We start from the raw sequence: 22,581 nt of genomic DNA, 5'->3' as shown, positions 1-22,581 counted from the left end.
AGCCGAGGCCTCCGGATCATCTTTCAATCTATCAAGTAAAAACGCTTTCAACACAAAAAATCTGTTTTCGAAATCCACTCTTTCCTTGAAGGTCGACTCCGCATCAGTATTGTCCTCATGAGTCGCTACCTCGTCGATAATGTCATTCATTTTATCCCATAATGGTTCCAACCGATCCAACCGTACAGCAAACTCACTAATCTTGGTGCTTTCCGTACACTCCTCGATGAATTGATACATATTGATAAACGAAGTTTGCAGTCCTTTTAGTTTAGTTTGCAGCGCCTTAAGTGTGAGCGGTTTTCCCTTCGATGAAGTTGTCAGCGCCATAGTGCGATGATGAACCGAAAATATAAGACCTAAGTAGCGCAACCTCCAAAGGTTAGAAATATAGGAGAACCAATTACCTGCTGGCTCTTAAAAAAGAGCCTTGTATTTTGTTTAAAATATTAACACCGATTATGTAGGTTGTCCGCAGCCGTTCATGCAGATGCCATCCGCGTTTAATCCACCAGTCCGTATATGGTGCATATGAAAGCGAAAACCAAGAATAGCACAAACCAATTGTGTAGGTTAGATTGGACAGCCACTAACCTGCTTGATATAATAATGATGCCTTGTTTTCAACCTAGCGCCAAAACGCAACCAAACCGCGATGGCGCCGATTAGTGTAGAGATCAAAGCTTCCTTGCTTTGTTGAACCAATAAAGTAGTGACCAATCTTGGAAATTGCGAGTGATATCGTGATATTCCTATGATGATGAGCCCTTGTAATCCGGTTCGAAGGACCAGCTGTTTGATGTTAACGCACTGGTTCTTGAGCGGTGGAACGCTCCGATGGTCAAACCATAGATTTGTGACCTTTTCCGAATAATATCAACTCACGACATACCGAAAACACCAAATACTTAAAATAATTTATTCATTACTCGCATTCTTAACTAGTCGATTAACATTAAAATGTACGTAAACTCTTCGCTTTCATACAGCACACTCGCTCTTATCACATGAAATTCTTCTTTTAGTCATCGCCACTGCTCTTTTTATACTGCCTGAAGTGAGACGCCGATCAAGCGCGGGAAAAATGAACAATAGTGAAATAGTCTTTGTTGATCGCTTGTGGATGTTATCAGTAGATGATAACGAGGGCTACATCGATGCCGGATTACAATCCAACAGTGACTTTTCAGCCCTATTATATATATGATTTGGTTGATACCATGAGGACATCATTTGCTTCCGCAATTCTGAGATTTTTGTGTAAGGAAAATTCTAAATCTACTTGTATTGTGTAATGGGGAAAAGGAACTTATATACTAAATTACTAACTAATACAGAGAGCGAATTGATTCAATTGAAGATTGCATCGATTTTTGTCGGAATTTGCTTATAATATTATGTGACATTACATCTAATGGATCTATATTTGTGAGGCTGTTTAACTCATTTGTACTAAACCAGGGAGGGCGCTTCAAAATCATTTTTAGAATTTTATTCTGAATCCTTTGAAGCGTTTTCTTCCTGGTGGAACAACAACTTGACCAAATTGGTGCTGCATAAAGCATGGCTGGTCTGAAAATTTGTTTATAAATTACCAATTTGTGTTTTAGACAGAGCTTGGCATTTCTGTTTATAAGAGGATATAAACATTTAATATATTTATTACACTTTGCCTGGATTCCTTCAATGTGATCCTTGAAAGTGAGTTCTTTGTCATACGTTAAATCTAAATATTTAGCTTGATCAGACCATGTCAATTTAAAACCATTCAATTTGATAATGTGATTATTGTTTGGTTTAAGAAAAGAAGCTCTTGGCTTAGGGGCTGTCCATAAAAGACGTCACGCCGCAATGGGGAGGGGGATGTTTCATAAAACGTGACCTTTGGTGACAGGGGGAAGGGGGGGAGGTTTTTGGAAAGTGACGTCCAATATTTTCAATGAGCGCATTTTTGAAATATCTAATTATATTACTGCTTTGCCCTATTTCCTGAAAAAATCTCCACAATAAACGTTTACATTCTATAGGAAAACGTGTATTTGTTGATGTAAAAGCTTCTGCACGGAGGAGCGAGTAAATTAGTGAAATTAATAAATTTTGCCTAATGTGAGTAAACAAGAAAAAGATGCCTTCAAACGGTTTAACTTAAGTTATACACTGACAATTTTTTCAGTAATTTGATTTTCTAGGATTGATAATAGGATATCATAAAAATTTCTCTTATCTGGTTCTGATGAAGTTTATTCAATTGTACTTCATTTGAAAAAGCGCAGGAGATCAACGATTTCAAACGTAGATCATGTCATGTCTTATCTTGATCATATGTGATTTTCCTCCACCAACATCAAAGCTTATCGAATCATCCAATGATTGAACTTACATAAATCAAGAATCATTTTAGCTCAGAATCACTACCCATTGTGTGACGGAAGATCAGTACCAATATTGATCGATGTGATTTAAATTTCACTGATCAACTGATAATGAAAAGATTCTCCGACAGTGATCTCGTTTTGATGAGGTTTTGGTCTTTATTTTCTCAGCCCTGTATGCTACACTAAGGAAATATTATTCTTTACCTAAAACAATAATATATCTGTGTACCCTCAGGAGTAATAAAACAGATGATTTTAATGTTTAATCAATTCCAACCAAATCCTTTTGTTAATTTATATAATTGATATTAATAAAATAATTTAGATAATTTTGTAGTTTTAGGGATATTTTTTAATCTAATGACAGCATGTAATAAATCGATTTTTTCCTCATATTTGTATGTTTTGTCATACATATTGAGTATGTATTGAGATGAATTTTATTTTTTTTAATTCGTGACATGTGACATAGGGGGGATGAGGGGTCTTTGATGCTGTGACAATTTGTGACAAAGGGGGGGTGGGGAGTCAAAAATCGTCAAAAAAAGCGTGACGTCTTTTATGGACAGCCCCTTATGAGGAAAGATAGTTATTTGCGTTTTTGCTGCATTTGGTTTAATTTTCCATTTTGACAGATAATCACTGAAAATATTTAAACTTCTTTGTAGGCGACTGCAGATCACTCTTAGATTTCTACCTGTTTCTAACAGACTTGTGTCGTCACAGAATAGCGATTTCTGACAACCAACGGGTAGATTTGGAAGATCGGAAGTGAAAATATTATACAAGATTGGAGCTACGCTCGAACCCTGCGGAACACCGGCCCGTACGGGTAGCAACTCAAATTTACAATTCCGATAGCTAACCTGAAGAGTACGGTCAATTAAATAATTTTGAATCATTTTGATCAAATAAATAGGAAACTGGAAATCAGACATTTTTGCTATTAATCCTTTGTGCCAAACACTGTCGAATGCTTTTTCTATGTCTAGAAGAGCAACTCCAGTGGGTAACCCAGAAGATTTATTTGCTTTTATCATGCTCGTAACTCTTACAAGTTGATGAGTAGTTGAATGTTCGTGACGAAATCCAAACTGCTCTGGCAAAAAAATTGAATTCTCATTTGTATGAGACATCATTCTCAACAAGATATTTTTTTCAAAAAGTTTACTGATAGAAGAAAATAAGCTAATTGGTCGATAACTTGATGTTTCTGCTGGGTTTTTATCAGGTTTGAGGATAGGACTTAGTTTAGCGTTTTTCCATCTTTTTGGGAAGTAAGCTAATGAAAAACACTTGTTGAAAATTTTAACCAGGAGTCTCAAGGCAACATCTCCATCATTACCGGGAGCCTTCATGTTCTTAAGTTTCCAAATAATTGATTTAATTTCATCAAAATTCGTCTCAATAATGTCATCTTGTGATAACACTTGGATTGTGACTTAGAATGAAATATGCTCATATTTCAGTGAAACTACATTTTCAATAGGACTCACTACGTTCAAATTAAAATTGTGTACACTCTCGAACTACTGAGCTAGTTTTTGTGCTTTTTCGCCATTTGTAAGAAGTATTTGATTTCCTTCCTTGAGAGCAGGAATTGGTTTCTGAGGTTTCTTAAGAACCTTAGAAAGTTTCCAGAAAGGTTTAGAATATGGTTTAATTTGTTCAACTTCTTCAGCGAAATTTTCATTTCGCAAAAGAGTAAATCTATGTTTAATTTCTTTTTGTAAATTCTTAACTATGTCTTTCATAGCAAGATCATGAGAACGTTGATATTGTCGTCGACGAACATTCTTCAACCGAATGAGCAGTTGAAGATTGTCATCGATGATAGGAGAATTTAATTTAGTTTGAGCTTTGGGAACTGAAAGATTTCTAGCTTCGATAATATAAAGATTCAAATTATCAATTGCTGTGTCGATGTCCGCAGAATTTTCTAAAATAGTTTCATGATCCACATGATTTTCAATGTGAGATCTGTAATCCAACCAATTAGCTCTATGATAGTTGAATATAGAACTAATTGGATTAATTAAAGTTTCGTTGGAAAGTCTGAATGTTACAGGAACATGATCTGAGTGAAAGTCAGCATGTGTAATCGGTTCACTACAAATGTGACTGATCTGTTAGAACCAGATCAATAGTAGACGGGTTTATCACGGAAGAGACAAGTCGGATTACTGGGATGAAGAACTGTGAAGTAACCAGCTGAGAGTTGATTATGAAGTATTTTACCATTACTGTTATTTTGCCTACAATTCCACTGGACATGCTTAGCATTTAAGTCCCCTATTACGAAAAATTTCGGTCGATATCTTGCGAGTTTTTGCAAATGACCTTTAAAGAAATTTAATTGCTCGCCGGTGCATTGGAATGGCAAATATGCTCCAGCGATGAAATAAATTCCATTAATGGTTTCAACTTCGATTCCCAAGCTTTCAATAACTTTAGTATTGAAAGAATGTAAAATTCGATGTATAATTTGCCGTTGGACGAAAATGGCAACTCCACCACCCATTCCAGTAAACCTGTCAAGTCGATGAACCAATTAATGTGGATTACTTTTCAATTTGACATTTGGTTTAAGAAAAGTTTTTGTCACGATGGCATTATGAATTTTGTGAATTTTGAGAAAATTATAAAATTCATCCTCACTCGATTTCAAAGATCGAGCATTCCAATTTAAAATATTCCAATAATTATTTAACATCACTGTTAAATTTTAAATTCATTATAATATTATTTGCGAATTGCCATCCGATTTGCAATGCTTCAAAAAGTGATGAAGTCGAATTTATTCGGATGATCATTTGAAAAAGTTGATCCTGTAGGTAGATCATTTTTTTCAGTTATATCGCCTAAATCAACTTCATTTACAGATGCGAATGGCAAATTCGCATCGCATCAATAGGAATATTCGTAGGTAGACTGCCATTAGAAGAAGATGATATGACCGATCTACCTATTAATAAATTGTTTTCGTTAGAAGATGAACTGCAAGGCGGTCCTGTGTTTGGTGGTAGATTTCTACCAGTTATACTGGCATAGCTGACATTAGAAGAAGATGATGACGAGGTCGATCTACCTGTCAATAAATTGTTTTCGTTAGAAGACGAATTGGCAGGCGTACCTGTTTTTTGTTTTAAATTCGAAGAAATCAGTGCCTTAGAAGAATTAGGCGTTGCATTTGTAATGGCTTTTTGATTTTCAGGTATGCTCTGTAAATTTAAGGTCGTTGATTTGACTTGTTGTCTAAGCGAACGAGCGTTTAAAATTTTTTCCCTGACAGGACATTTCAAATAATTGGATTTATGATTTCCATTGCAATTTGAACATGAAAATTTATCAGTGGTTTCATTCATTGGACAAACGTCTCTCGATTGCGATTTACCACAATTCAAACACCGTATATCAATATGACAATTTTTGGTTCCATGCCCGAAGTCTTGCAACGACGACATTGCGTTAAGTTTGCCATACGATTATGCCGTTTATAATGTTCCCAATGAATTTCAATGTGCGAAATGAAACGTATTTTTTCTAAAGTTTTCAAATTGTTTATATCACTTCGATTGAAGTGTATTAGGTAAAGTTCATGGGAAATTCCAGAGCGTGGTTTAGAAGTACCATTCGCTCTTTTTGCATAAGTATTACCAAGCACTTCTTTTAGTTTATTTTTAATTTCACCAATACTTTGATCATTTGATAAGCCTTTCAAGACAGCCTTGAAGGGTCTGTCTGATTTAATATCATATGAATAAAATTTATGAACTTTCTCGGACAAATATCGAATTCGTAATCTTTCAATCCATCAACCAAGACTCGACATTCTCCTCTTCGTCCGATTTGAAATGAGACTTTTACTTCCGGGAGAAAAGTAGAAAGCTCAGTACGGAATGCTTTGAAGTCGGAAATCATCACCGTAACTGGTGGCATAGATTGATGTTTCTTCCCAGAACGACAAGCGTCCGTTTTGGTAATTTTTGAAGAATTTTCTTCTATGTCGCTACAATCGGATTCAGAAAGAATCTCGTAAATATTGTTAGACGGCATAGAATCAACGGAAGGGAATTTTGTCGTATAAGATCGTGAATGTTATTAAAAAAATGTTGAATAACGGATTGTGATTTATTCCGTATTGAATTATATTTAGCCTTAGGCTTGTTGCCTTTCCGGTTGGACGCAGGCATTTTTGATATGAATGAAATTTTAAATGAAATTAACTAGGCTAAATTAATCTTCGATAAGACTCCTAGCTAGCCTTAAAAAAGGCTGATTAATTTCTTAGTCACTGTAATATCACTCTTTGTATCACTTAGACACTCTAATATAAATCTTTGTATCACTTAGTCACTCTAATATCACTCTTTGTATAACGTTGAGAAAGGCTGACTAATTGTTAGTCTTTAAATAGACTGTTAGTGATTCAGGTAGCCTTGAAAAAGACTGAAGCCTTGAATCAATGAAACTCTAGGTAACCAGAAAAAATTTCCAGGAGCCAAGAGCTATACGCGTGCGGTGCGAACGAATGTTCAACACCGACTGTTATCCCTTCTTTTATTTTGCGTAAATTCTAGCGCTCTCTTTAGGTGATGTTGAATACAATATTTGTTCTCCATACTTTTCTTTTAACCATACAAGTTCCCATGTGATCAAATATTAATCCACCATCTTGTATTGGCTTTACATTCGAAGTATTTATCGTATTTGCCAGAGATAACATTGTCATAGTATCAAGAATAACCTTTTGTATTGTGTCAAGCTGCTTTATTTTAGATTTTACCTCGTGTGTTATATCCGATCTCGAATTTCGTTCCAGTTCTTTAGATACCATAATTCCGTTATGAAGTATTTTAGGATTTAGATCTCTGATTGCGCTTTCTATATGGATATATTGACCACGCTCGAGAGTATCCATTTCTTTCGGGATATGATTCGAATTGTGCCTTTTGAATAAGGATATTCTCGGCATAATCTAGATTATCCTTGTGTATATAGTTGGTAAATGAACTTTTGCCTAGTTTCATTTTTATATACTCAATATATTTAATAATAATCGCAACCGATCGCTTTAGTGTCTTCCGATTTGAGCACCGGTAGGTGTGAATTGACCTAAAGGCATTAACACTCCAAATACCAAGCCTCAAAAAAAGTTGGAACGGTAACTTTGAGCTGGCATAGTTCAGCTGTTTTTCAAACGAATCTCAATAAATTTTACACCCTCGAATTTTGTGAAGTTCGTGGATTGATTCAAAAACTTTGTAGGGGATGATTGGTGAAGAAAAACCAATGAAAATTTGATTTTTTGCATTCCAGGTTTTTTTCACGCGCCCAATATGCCCTATCTGCTTTCCTTTTTGCCTTTCTCTATAGAAAGGTATTAGAATTGCTGGAAAAACCGATTTTCGAACGGAGCCTCGGAGACCCATAGTGTTATATACCATTCGACTCAGTTCGACGAGATCGGAAAATGTCTGTGTGTGTGTGTGCACTTTTAGAACATATTTGAACGCGCTCAATTTTCTCAGAGATGGCTGAACCGATTTTAACAAACTTGGGCTCGTTTGAAAGCTACTGTCGGACCATTGATCAAGTTCGAAGATCAAATGGCTGTGACTTTTGGTTCCGGAGATATGATTGTATACGTGACGTAACCGACAAAAAGCGTTGTATTTGAACGCGCTCAATTTTCTCAAAGATGACTAAAGCGATTTTAACAAACTTGGGCTCGTTTGAAAGCTGCTGTAGTGCCATTGATCATGTTCGAAGATCAAATGGCTGTGACTTTTGGTTCCAGATATATGATGGTATAAGTGACGTAACCGACAAAACACATTGATTTTTACCGCTCTTATATATAAGGGTGCCAAAATTTTGGAATCACCTCTATTTTCGTTAAGCTCTAGTGCTCAAAAGCTTAAGCACCTCGAAAAAAGCCTTCATGCTAAATTTGAGCTAAATCGGACATGCGTAAGGGGTGCTGCCCGGTGGTAAAGGTTTAACAATTTTCGATCTTGGAAAAGCACCATAAGTACATGAAATTTCCAAAATCGAACATTTTTTTATGCCAAAACTCTTAAAACTGTATAAAACATCGAAATTTAGTGAAATCTCAAAAAAAAAATTTTTTTTATATCAACTTCCCAAAAAGTCGATTTTTAAAAAAAAAATTTTTTTCGAGATGACACTAAATCTCGACGTTTCATGCAATTCTAAGCCTTTTGGTATCAAAAATTTTTTTTTTCGATTTCCAAAATTTCATGTACTCCCCCCTATGGTGATTTTTCAAGATATATGAAAATTCCACTAAGTGGACTGAGAAGGCTTTTTTTTAGATTAGCATCACTGTTTTCATACAAATAGGTAATGCAAGTGTCAAGCACTAGTTTGGAAAAATGATGCTGACTGTGTGACATAAACACTGAAGCATGCTTTTGTGAACTACTTGAATCAATCTGAATCAATTGGTGTCAAAATTAGTGTCCGAAATTATTTAATAAAAGTATGAAATTTATTTTCATGAGACTGTTATGAAAGAAGAGAAAGGCATTATCACACCACTAGGTGGATTAAGAAGGGGTTTTTTTCCATTGGCATTAACTGCCCATACTCGTATATTGGTCCCATATCGATTTTCGCCAATATTGAGTTGGTTTGAGGAATGTAATCTATCCTCAATATACTATCTGAAATTGCAATAAAAGTTGAGGGTTCGTTCAGTAAAATGTGAAAAAATATCAACTCATGTCTGTCCCACATGCGAAGTACCCGCATATCAGTCTCATTCAGTGCAAATTACAATAATTTTATTCGTTGCAATACTAGAATACTTTTCTTTACGTTTCGTCTTAGACTCGTCAGTGCAGAGCAGTTCAAATTGAACTGCTTATTGCAAACTTAAACAGTTCAACTTGAACCGCTAAGCAGACGTAAAGTTAATGCTATTTGCAAAACACTTATATATTTGGTACCGAAGTACCACGTAAGCAGTTCAAGTTTGCAATAAGCAGTTCAATTTGAACTTCTCAGCACTGACGAGTCTACGACGAAACGTAAAGAAAAGTAAAAATGGTTATGTGCCCTAAGCACAAACATAGGCTTACTCCAAAATGACCATACCTGCATCGGCCAGAATAAGCCGAAAACAACGTTTTCGTTCGGCACGTCCGGAAAGACGTGGTACGAAAACTAGGGTTGTCTACCCCAAGTTATAATGAAAACTGTAGATAGATGAACTAAGAAAAGGTGAGCCTTTTAAAAATGATCGTAAATATCTCGAAATTCAAAGCGATGACCTAAAAATTTTGTTTTGAAAAAATCGACTTTGTGGGACTTAGAAAAATTATCAAAATTTCCCAAAAGTAGATTTTTTCAAAAAAAATTTTTCTGAGATGACATTAAATCTCGACGTTTCATGCAGTTCTAAGAGTTTCGGCATCAAAAAATATTTTCGATTTTGAAAATTGGTGCTTTTTCAAGATCGAAAATTTTCAAACCTTATCCGCCGGGCAGCACCCCTTACGCATGTCCGATTTAGCTCAAATTTTGCATGAGGACATTTTTCGAGGTGCTTAAACTTTTGAGCACTAGCGCTTTAGAAGTGATCCCAAAATACTGGCACCCTAATATATATAAAAGAGCGGTAAAAATCAATGTGTTTTGTCGGTTACGTCACTTATACCATCATATCTCTGAAACCAAAAGTCACAGCCATTTGGTCTTCGAACTTGATCAATGGTCCGATAGTAGCTTTCAAACGAGCATACATTTGTTAAAGTCGGTTCAGCCATCTCTGAGAAAATTGAGCGCGTAAAAACACAACGCGTTTAGTCTGTTACGTCACTTATACAATCATATCTCCGGAACCAAAAGTCACAGCCATTTGATCTTTGAACTTGTTAAATAGCCCGATAGTCACAGTTCGCTCGTACGTCTCAACCAAGTCAGTCGATAAACCAAAACCGCTTACGTTCGGGACAGAAGAAATCAAGTACAGTATTGTGTAGTGAACAATAGAATGATCTCGAAATGAGTGAACCAAACGAACAAAAGCTATCGCCGGTACGAAAGAATACAATTATTGTTGACTTCAGACAGTGCAAAATTCGACCTTCGATACAACTTGAAGGTTTGATTAAGGAGCAAATGTATCTTGACATTAAACGTGTGCATTTACTTCAATGCAATAAGACCAATAATGTTGTTTATATCCAGTTCTATGAAGAGTAGGATGCAATTCAATTCGCTAAAGACAATAATAATGTGCACTATGTCCCAATACGGAGAGATTCTCTCTATCGAAAAAGAAAAGTGGAAGAATTTTTTCCCCGGTATTCTAAATGGCGTACGTTTGTTACGCATGCGCTTGAGAAGGCCTATACCTTCTTATGTGACATTCAGTCAGGATACAAGAATACCGTGCAAATCACTTGTTAACTATGACAATCAGATTGCCAAAAAGCTGTTCACTACGGTAAGCCATGTGATAAACCGGACAAGGAGACAACTATGCCAAAGGACAACGGTGCTTCCTTTACACCAACCCCAAACAACCCCAGTACACCAGTGACAGTCACCAACAATAGGTAAGTATCCTCTTCAACGAAACCATCCAACGTAACCCCTATAGAACAAAGTACACCAGCTGCAGTTAACAGCTTACCATCCAACCAACCAGCAACTGTAAACAATGTACAACAAGGCGCATCTACAGTAACTAGCAACGAAATCAACAACAATACCACGGCAATGGATGACGAGACGAACCACGAACAATTTTTTGCTAAAAAAAAGCAAATCAAAACTTTGAAATTTTATGTCATATATTATTTTATTATTTTATTTGGAAATGTATTAAGAACAAAATTTACAAAAACACCTGAAACTTGGATTTCCTTGAAAATCTTAAAAATTTTGGTAAATATACCTAAACTAATTATGTTCTTGTGTTGGACAAAAGATCTAAACAATTTTTATGCACAACCCAAACGCAATTGATAACTACTAAAATTATTTTTTTTTGTTTTAGGTTTTCCGCAAAATTTCAAAAAATCGGTAGAAGATCGGAAATTTCAAAATTTCTGATATATATTGCGTTCCAACGTTTCTGCAAATCAAAGTGAAAATATTGGATTCATTTTTTATTCATAAAATAGATTTTATGACAACACAAAAATTTTAAATTATGTCAACGGCTTTGTACAATAAGAAATAGAACGTAAAATTATATGAATTCCATATACTAACCCATGGCAAAAAAAAACAACTACAATTTTTAAAAAATTATCGCATGGTTTTTGTTTTACAAGCAATTAAGAACAAAAACATACAATTTTCCGCTATCCTAAACGACATCAATTATAATCGATATAATATTAAAATTTTAATATCACAAACTTAGAATTATTTCGGAATGTATAGAATTCGAAAATTATTTTAATTCTCTATTAGTAAACAATTCCGAAAAAGTAGAATTCCGAAATTAGCACAAAAAATCACACGAAATTAAGTAAAACCTGTTTTTATCCACCTAGTGGTGTAATGATGCCTTTCTCATATCTCTCTTATTCTCATATAAAAAATTTATTCTTCCAACAGTTTTGTTTGATTTTTTTTAAAAAACATGAAAGCTAGTGCATGAACTAGCGTAACCTACAAAATGAAACAGTTCTCAAATCGGTTAGGCCATCTTTCTCAGTGAAGTGAGTTCCACTATTTCAGGTACTTATGAAACTGGAATCGCCCCGAATATTGGCTTTGCAGCAGCCTTTGCGATTAGCACCACCCAACCAATCTATTTGCAGCTTACAGTTGTCTTCGTCTCGAAAAACAACCTCTTCGTTTGAATGCTTTTTACTGAATGAAACCCTATGTTATCAAAACTAATTGGCTCAAAGGGCATGTTCCCTTAGTTATTTGGAGATTTGTGCCTTGCCGTAGCTTCTCATTAACTTCCTGACGGGAAGGGAAGAATAAATGAAACATGGAAGGGAATTAGGAATTGGGTGAGGTGGGAAAACAGCCTAACTCTTCTCTAACCACTTGTGCAGTTGTTTATTCGATTTCATTAGTTTGTTTCGAAATGCGTGGACTTTCAGCAGAACAACTTCGAAAAATTGTGTACAAATAGTGCACTGAATGCGGACTGTTACTGAGAAAGATAGCAAAAATGGAATTAGTAAGTGAAAAAGCCGTGCGAAATGCAACCAGGAAGTTCGGTGAGGATAACACGTTTGATGATAAACCGAAAATGGGTCGAAAAAAGGTTCTGCTAACTCTCAGTTGGATAAACGTATACTGAAGGCGTTCGAGCAAAAGAAGGAGGTTTCAGTTCGAGATGTGGCCAAAAAAAAGGGGCACTTCGAAGCCAAATGTTCTTCGTGCTAAAGAACGTTTGAATCTTCGAACCTATAAGAAGCAGAAACAACCAAAACGTAGTCCGAAACAAGAAGCATCGATCAGGCCGAGGGTTCGAAAGCTGTACAATACGATGCTTGCTGGAAATTTGAACTGCATAATTATGGACGACGAAACCTACGTGAAACTCGATTACAAATCCTTACCGGGACCACAATATTTTATGGTGCGAGAAGAGCAAGTGTTAAACCAGTCCGAAACATCGATTGAAGTCGAAAAATTTGGTAAGAAAGCTATGGTCTGGCAAGCAATTTGTAGCTGCGGTAAGATTTCGAATGTTTACAAAACTACAAGGATCAGCCCCATGGGGTTGTTCGAGCCATTGATGTGGATCAAGGCAACCAAAATTTGTAATGATCTACAATCTTGATTTGTATTTGTTTTATGACCGACGAAATTACACCATTATCCCAAATATATGCAATTATATCTTTGTACATACTTGCGATTTCGATAATTAAGCTTCTCTTGGCCAAGCTTGTGTTCAAGTTTTTTGTGCAAGCAGTTTTTTACCGTTAAATTTCTCTACCATTCTGCAATTTCGTTTGAAGCGATAAACTATTTCTCATTATCAATCGAGTTCATCTAATATAAATTAGAAATTAATCTTAACCACTCAAAATTTTTCCAGAGGTAGTTGTCAATTTCTCATGGGGAAACGACATGACATGAAATTCCGAGCTTGCATGACACAAGATCAGAGTATACCAATTAAGGGCTGAGGCCAGTGTGTTTTAGGGCGTTTTAAAGGGCTATTTTCACGCTTCAAATCTGACTTTCTCAGAAACGGTGACGAATATAAAAAAAACCAACAGACAATCTCTTAGAAATTTAGTTTAGATTATTCTGTGAAAATTTCAGAATGATTGTTTGACTTTAGCTGAAAACGGCAACTTTCAACTTGTTCATTGAATATCTCGCCTTCAAAAGCATGGATCAAAAATCTATTCTGACAATGTCTAGATAATTTAGTTTAGATGCGATTAGTGCATAAAAACATATATGTTGTCGCGATAAAATTAAGTGAATGTTATTTTTGTAATGGTAAGTACGTTTCTATGGCGGAACCATTTTTTTCTGCTCTTGTATCCTGGTAACGTAACGAAACATGAGAGAGAAATAAAATCGGCTCATCAAGGCTGCCAAACAAGCGATAGCTTTATTGGATTTTATGTGATGTAGTCAATCTTGTAACCGAAAATATCAAAACTTTCTTGGCCACCCGGCCACATCGAGAGTTATTTTACACATTTACGAGAGAGCATGTCCCGAGTTGGCGGTTAAAAGCATAGGACGCTGGTCTTTCAAGCCAGTTGTCGTATGTTCGAGCCCCGATCTGGAAGGATTCTTAGTGTCAGTAGGATCCATAGTACTAGCCATGCAATGATTCTGTACACTAAAAATCGGCTGCGAAGTCTGTTGAAACAGAAAGGCCAGATTCCACGAAAGGAATGTAATGCCAAGACTTTGCTATTAAGAGAAATTTAATTCGCACAGCGAGCGACACGGTATTACGCTAACAACTGGCATCAGCCCTTAAAGCTTCAAATCGTTTTATGGCACGTTTTTGTCTTGCTGTCTAGCAACAACCTACCTCTAGCATGCTAGGAGTAGGACTGAAATGTTAGCTTTAATTTCGCTTCTATTTATAGATTTGCGTGCTTCCAACAGCTTCGCTTTTGCATCGATTGACCAATCAGAGCGATGTTCTCTCTTTGATTCATCGCTTACTCCTTCCAAACCGTCGTCTATGGCAGGGAAATCCGGTATGCCAAAGAGCAACCAAATAGGACACTGCTCGCTACTAATCAAAATTTCAATCATATATAATTGAAAATACGTGGCTTGGTACATTCAAATCGAAACATAGAAATATTTCCTATCAAATGATGAAATAATATTAATAATTGATACAAAAAAGACTGAGCTATAAGTGTTTAAAACCTGACCACATTTCTACGTGTAGTTTTTTTTATTAGTTTCTGATTTGCACCCCTATATAGAAAATAAAGATGTGTTCCACATCAAAAACGACTTCTACCCTTGATTCGAAGCCGCAAGGATGCTGTTGTCTTCTGGCCAGATCTTGCTTCTTGCCACTACTCGAAATCAACGGTAGAATGGTATACTACCAAAAATGTCACTTTCGTCCCAAAAAACATGAATCCACCAAATTGCCCACAACTTCGACCAATTGTGGAATTTTTTGCATTAACCAATTGAGGAATTTGGGCACATCTTAGGAAACATGTCTCGGCAGCCGAAACCATCCAACAGTTCGAAAAAGATTGGAAAAAAGTGTCAAAACTTGTCGCAAAGAAGTCTGTACGAAATTTAATGAGGAACGTTCGCAAGAAGGTGTGCCAGCTAGTCTACAATGGCTAAGTAGCAAATGTTGAGAATAATATTCTGTTGTTGTAGTCTAATATTATCACTGTGTCGAATAAAATTTGAATATCTACCACTTGTGAATTATTTACAGCGATATCAAAGTGTGTGCATACTTTCTGGGACAGTCTTTATTAACTCACTTGCATAATGGTTCGTAATTCCATAGAAGACTGTGTTATAGAAAGTCTATGATATGACATCATTGAACACAATTTATGTAGCGGAAAATAACTTAATAAATATGTATACTGTTTATTTGGCCTCCATACTCAATTAAGCATGTGATTCGAGATTGTGAAGCACGCGTATTAAGTAGGCTCTCAATATTTTCACACAAAACAGCCTGTTGTGCTTCAAACGATTTTAAGAATTCTTACCGCATATACTTTACTAGTCCATATATTTGTGATATTTAATATCAATAAAATTTATTTATTTTTCTTCAACAGGAATGCCAGGAAAAAAAAATACTATAACATATCAGTGCTGCCCAGAGCCCTATGTGGATATAACATTTACCATTCAAATTCGTAGAAGGACGTTGTATTATTTTTTTAACTTGATAGTACCATGTGTCTTAATTTCCTCGATGGCTTTGTTGGGCTTTACACTACCACCGGACTCTGGTGAAAAGCTAACATTAGGTAATTATAACGCTAAATGGTGTTGTGGATTTTATTGACAGTTGCAGTACAGGTTTCAACAGTGAGAAGAGAAAGTATTTTTTTAAATTCTGTAGTAAATGAAAAATTGCTGATATCACAGGTCTGTTGGCTGATATTCCACACCTCTGGCAGAAGCACGCGAATTAGCACGGATTAATAACAACAGACAGACGGACTCCCTTCCCGATATTTCTATGCCGTATAATATTATTCCTTAATCTGAAGGCAGCGGAATAGAATAAAATTTTTCAAAAATTAATAAATGAGACTGGGAAGAGACACCGATATATAGTTAAGTGTTAACTTTTATTTCAGAGTTTTTAAAAATAATTACACCTCTTGATACTATGAATCCTGAAATAGAACTGAACTAACTATATTCCCTGTCTGTATCTGAGCCCTAACTATCGAGCCTTAAAGTGCTGTCTCAGCGGTTATCCTGTTGATTCGTGTTGAAGTCGTCGTTACAGCGTGGTACCACCTGGCTGGGGCGATGGCTTTCGGTGACCGGATGCGTGCGTTCGTTGAAGGCATCTAATATCTGGTTTGACGTGTGGAACATGTGAAAACTTTAGGTTCATCTGATCCGTGTGTTGGGTTAGTCCATAACTATATGTCTTCAGTGACTGTGATAGTCCCCGACTTCACAGTACTTCGACATTCTCCTATTCGTCCGTTTCGACATGAGGCTTTCAATTCCGACAGGGAAGCCTCATATTGAATTGGACGAATAATGGAATGGTGAGTGGGTTATCGCGAACGCCTTCTCATGTATTTGAATAAAAAGCTTCATGGTACAGGGTGATCTATTTAAGTGGAAGCATCGACAACCCAAAAACAGAATTGTCAGGTCTACTGATAACATATCGCGTTGTAAGCGTCATTCCAATTGTACCACCGAACAGTACACATCAAAATAACGCGCAGAAATTGTTCAGTTTTCAAAATGAATTCTCAACTGTGAAAACCAAAACATTCGAAAAGTAAAGCTAAAAGTTCTCTCGGTGATAATAAGTTATTGGAAAACCTCAGTTAATTGAGAATACACGATCAAAAAGTTACAGTTTGGTGTTAATGGCGATCATTATCGAGTCATGATGAATGATTTTGTGATGCCCATTGTTCGAATTGATACTGGTTTCAACAGGATGGTGCAATCTGTACTACAACACAACAATTAACAAAAACATTCATTCCTAGCCCGACCGTCGTACCGTTCGAATACTAATTCGTGGTAGAGCAGTTGTGAATTGTGTGCTAATCCGTGCTAATTCGGTTAAAGATTAATCTTTTGTTTCTGTGAGCTCTAACGCCCTATCAAAAATTAGGCGGCATTAGACGTTAAAATAAAAAACTTGACTAAAGCGAAGAAACGTGGTTATTAAAGTGGCGGTGAGCACTCTTTCCAATACGGCCCGATGCATACGCAACTATAACACCATGAACGAAAGCGAAGAATATTCTAACCGCTGGATATTTAATTTTGCTAAAACTGTATTTCCTGGCCTATGTATTCCTATGTATTGTCGTGTAACAATAAAGCCCTGGGACTAGACAGAATCAAATTCAACTTGTTGAAGAATCTGCCTGTCACCGCCAAATACGCTTGCTGAATTTATTCAAAGGGTTTCTTGAAGGTAGTATTGTGTGGACCCATATTGCTGCATTGAGGAACTCCTGATCGATTTGAGAAAGGATATGATACGCAGGAGCTTAATATTTTTAAGGATACGATTTTAATTCGCAGAACTCTACCACACAAGTAAGAACGTAGCAAGTCAGTAAACTTTTATGTTACTCCCAGCCACAACATTTTGCACAAGAGTATTCGGTGGTCAATTCGGTCGAAAGTTGCTTGCAGATAAGTGTATACTTCATCAATTTGTCCTCTATTATGGAAACTCAAAAAACAAGTGGAAAAGATATCTAAGAGATTCGTGCTGACTGAGGCTAAGGCAGAAGCGCATTGACTATACACCGCTGCAGGTATACCATCTGGTCCGGCCGAGAACGATCGTTTCGACTTCTACGCTGCGGCAACAATTACATCGGGAGTGATAAAAAATGTGTCAATGTGCACTAAGCCCGTGTTTTAACCCGAATGACGTAGGATTTATACAACCCCGCGTTTATCTTACGATAGTTTTCACTGGTACTTTCAAACATTCGTTTTGTTTCAGAGCTATGCCAGCGACGATGTTTACGCTACAAGCATTTCGAATTCGTTTCATTTTACGAAGCATTGCTGTGCCCGACTGTCTTCCTTATTGGCCGTTTCACGAAAGGCAAATTTGAACTTGAAATATTTTGTTACAGAAAAAGGATCATTTACGCTGTTGATTTCTTGCAAAGCTCTCCAGTTGACGTTTTGCTAGAAATTTATTTTTCTCTAATTTAATGTTCTTGATTCATTGGTGGAGTCCATGTTCCGGGAATTGTTTTCGAAGTCAGCAGGTAACAAGATAACTAAGGGCGGATGATGCGGGTCGACGGGTAGCAGTGGAGTGACACTACAATCAACTGCTAATTTATGCTCAAAAAAACAGAAGACCAGATCGAGTGATCGCCCAAGATGATTTCTGTACTGGTTCGCTCCATGTAGATTTAAAAAATCTATACCAGCAGCGGATGGCAACAAAGAACGAGCGGAGTGTGTTTCTTGCCGTTGATTCCACACAATGCGGGACTGTTTGAAATCACCACACACCAGAACAATATCATTTACAGAACCTTTACAGCACAATTCCGAAACAGATGAAATGTGCGCATCGGTCACATTAACGTTTTGGTTTTTATCCGGGGGAATGTACACACCGCATAGTAGTAACTTTCTACACCGCAGTGTAGCACTTGGACACACTTGTTCAGTTACCATTTACCGTTTCAATAATAGAGCTGGCATGCTTCGTGAAATGGCAATCAATACTCCACCAAACGATTCTTTGTCACTATTAGCAGGACTGCGGTCACAGCGAAAAACATTGCAGGAGTTCCTAAATAACTACTGAGAGTTGATTCGGCTATCCAGTCAAAACGATGACATCGAAGTTGCAGTGACTAGTTGTTAAGAAGATCCCGTCGATTTATATTCACAATCCCCGAACATGCAGATAGTAAACCTAGATATCGGCCTCATCTTGTTCGTCATTCTGCTATACAGGATGAAATGAATCAGCGCTTGAAAATCTGGAAGCTAACGGATACTTGCCAAGTAGAGTAGTTTGGAAGACTCCTTCATCACACCTACCCGCAGGACCAGAACGGCGGATGAATGCTGGCAGCGGTTGCACGACTGGGGTAGGGGGTCAGGGGCTTCCACAATATCAACTACGGTGCGTCCCAGTATACTGCAATATATCACTGCTGAGCTATTCCTCCTTGCGTTGAAGCAGGCGTTAGAGATTGATCCACAGCAGCAGGTTTAAAAAATTTGGGTGGATTTCTCCTCGAATTGACGAAAGTAGATTTCCTAGAGTCAAGTTGAAGGTTTCAAGGCAATAGTTCGTAATGCAGGATAGAGGTCAACTTTAAATGATACAAAGGTCATGTCGCTAACATCGGTACCTTTGACGACCAGTTTAACAACTACTGGATCCTCATTCATTTCAAGATTGGCTCGTATCTTTGCAGCAAATTCCTCGTCTGACGTTTGGACGTATACGAGACAAATATAGTCAAAATTTGTCAGGTTGCTTTTCACGAACTGAAACACAAACAACGTTCTCTCCGACTTGCTTCGATCCAGATTTGCATTCGGAAGCTTTTAGTTCCAAATCAGGTCCACGAGATCTTTTGGCTGGATGGCGACCCTCGATAAATGGCCAGCGCTGTGTGGTAGTTAATGGAGCAGGTTTCGATTTGATTTCATTCTACTCTAGGATACCTGATCAGATTGTATTGTATTGAGAATCAACTTTCTTCGTACAATAGCCGGACCATGGTGGGGCGCCACTCTAGGAGACCTTATCAGATTGTACCCAACAATGATATTGTCCGTGATGGAATACGTATGCTTCTGCATCCGATCCACGGCGAACATATATTTTACCAAACTGAAAAGAATTCAGTATCGTTGTTTGCGTATTGCCTTATGTTGCATATAGTCAACTCATACGATGAGTCTCGAAGTGCTGCCGGGTATCTTACCGTTGAAAAATCGATTCTGTGATATCTCATATCGATTGCCTATCCGATGCGATATTTTGAATCCGATGGTGATTGAAAACTTCGAATGGCTTATCGAGTTGCATTCTCAGACCCGTTTTACGTCCTTGTATTTTGATTACATGGCCCAGAATATTATTCCTTCTTCATTTGTATCCAACCTTGTGCATTTCTTGAATACTTCTGAATCTACTGTGGTTTTCGACACATCCATGAGAGATTTGTAGAATTCTGGATCACGTACGCCCTCAAGTGATCGATAAAAATTTTTGTAATAAATTTAGAACAGTCAACTGCGAAAAGATATTTTACACTGACGGATCAAACTTCAACGAGTCCACAGGCTTTGGCATCTTTAATCAGAACATCACCGCTTCGTACAAACTCAGTGATCCGGCTTCAGGCTACGTCGCAGAATTAGCCGCTATTCAGTACACCATTGAGATCATTGAAACCTTGCCCAAAGATCATTACTTCCTTGTCACGGACAGTCTAAGTACAATAGAAGCTCTCGTAGCAATGAATCCAGGGAAACATCCCCCCATATTTCCTGGGAAAATACGGACACATTTGAGAGCTTTATCTGAATGGTCTTTAATACCCTTAGTCTGGATCCCATCGCATTGTTGGCAGGGATCCAGACTAAGGATATTTGCAGACTTGTTGCCTAAGGTGGGTGCATTAGAAATTGATATTTAAGAAAGACCAATCCGCGTCAATGAATTTATCAGTATCTCTCGTCATGTGATAATGTCATTTTTTTTTACTCTGTCTTATAAAAAATTTTGTTTGGTTTTTTATTGAGATAATTTCTAACCCAAATTTGGGTTCTTTTTTTTACAAATTAATTCAAATTGATTCGGGTAGCAACCATCATGGAGTAATGGCGAACTAGAACGATGGCCACATTCCATTATCCCTAGGGTATCAACGAAACCTTTGTTCATTTGGATGAACGTGAGTCGCGATTTCATTCGTTCTTTATCTGAATGGTCTTCAATACCCTTAGTCTGGATCCCATCGCATTGTTGGTAGGGATCCAGACTAAGGATATTTGCAGACTTGTTGCCTAAGGTGGGTGCATTAGAAGTTGATATTTATGAAAGACCAATCCCCGTCAATGAATTTATCAGTATCTCTCGTCATGTGATAATGTCATTTTTTTTACTATGTCTTATTAATTTTTTTTTTGTTTTTTATTGAGATAATTTGTAACCCAAATTTGGGTTCTTTTTTTACAAATTAATTCAAATTGATTCGGGTAGCAACCATCATGGAGTAATGGCGAACTGGAACGATGGCCACATTCCATTATCCCTAGGGTATCAACGAAACCTTTGTTCATTTGGATGAACGTGAGTCGCGATTTCATTCGTGTTATGTCTCGGCTCATGTCAAATCACTACACTTTTAATGCACATCTCCAGCGTATTGGGCTCATGGGGAGCGGTCTTTGCACCTGTGGCGAGGGTTATCAGGACATCGAGCATGTCATGTGGTCGTGCGAGTATCGCGACGCCAGGTCGAAGCTACTGGAATCCCTCAGGGCCCATTGTAGACTGTCTGTGGTTCCGGATCGAGATGTGTTGGCGAGTCGGGATAGTTCATATATGCTTCTCACATATCAGTTCTTCAAAAAATTCAATATACAAATGTAAATTGTTATATCTTGCTCAGAAAGTTTTTCCTATTCCTCGATGATGTCTCAACTGTGGCTAAGAATTCTTTACTTACAAGTTCTATACTAACATCCGCTCGATTATCTCAATCCCTTTCTTGTCCCTGTCCACCATCTTCATTAGAACTAAATTGATGGTTTTGTCACTACCATTTTCACTCCCACTTTCTCCATCTCTTCACTATGTCGATGTCAACTAACTAGATCTATGTTATATCGTTCTTTAGTCACTCTGTTCCCATGGCCCTTTTTTGTATACCGTTTCTCACAACATTTACCTCTCTATGCTTCTTTTATTCTCTTCAACAACATCACCATCATCGTCTACAGAAATCCGCTCCAGTCGACGACCAAAATGCGGGCCGAACCCCGGGTTTTCGTAGCCTGGGGTTGTTTCTCGCGGATTCACAGGAACAAACAAATATCAGCTACTGCCGACCACCACTGGAGACTGGACCCCAAGTGTTGAACAACGTGAACCGAATACAAAAGGTTAAAATTCAATAAGTTATCCTTGCCTTAAGTACTTTTAAGAAGTGCCTTATTAAATATATTGGTTAATAAAAAACAAAAACATTCAACTGTTGCGCTAAATTTTCTAATGTGGTTATTTATAAATTGAAAGAATAGACAAAACTTGTTATTAATTCAGCTAGTGGTGTGATAATGTCATTCTCGATTTTTGACTCTGTCGCATTAAAATATTTTTTTATTTGTTTTTTGAGATAATTTCTAACAGAAATTTGGGTTCATTTTTTATACAAATAATTCAAATTGATTCGGGTAGCTCACAAAAGCATGATCCAGCGATTACGTTACATATTCGGCACTATTCCTCAACCCAAATGTATCAGCTACAATACATATGAGCGAGATCTTCAGATACTTT

The 22,581-nt window shown here is 37.1% G+C and overlaps 1 protein-coding gene across 10 annotated transcripts in view; it reads left to right on the top strand.

Annotated features, from left to right (window-relative positions):
- The window catches only part of LOC131427551 (neuronal acetylcholine receptor subunit alpha-7), a 1,487,406-nt gene that overhangs the window by 1,041,128 nt on the left and 423,697 nt on the right, over positions 1-22,581 (top strand). For all 10 annotated transcript variants that reach the window (XM_058590843.1, XM_058590842.1, XM_058590845.1 and 7 more), the window contains one exon: positions 15,635-15,829. In XM_058590843.1, the coding sequence (XP_058446826.1) occupies positions 15,635-15,829 (195 nt within the window). The remainder of the gene's footprint in view (positions 1-15,634; positions 15,830-22,581) is intronic.

The sequence above is a fragment of the Malaya genurostris genome, chromosome 2 (genome assembly GCF_030247185.1).
Source record: "Malaya genurostris strain Urasoe2022 chromosome 2, Malgen_1.1, whole genome shotgun sequence".
Lineage (NCBI taxonomy): Eukaryota > Metazoa > Arthropoda > Insecta > Diptera > Culicidae > Malaya > Malaya genurostris.
This window is presented reverse-complemented; position numbering and strand designations above follow the sequence as displayed.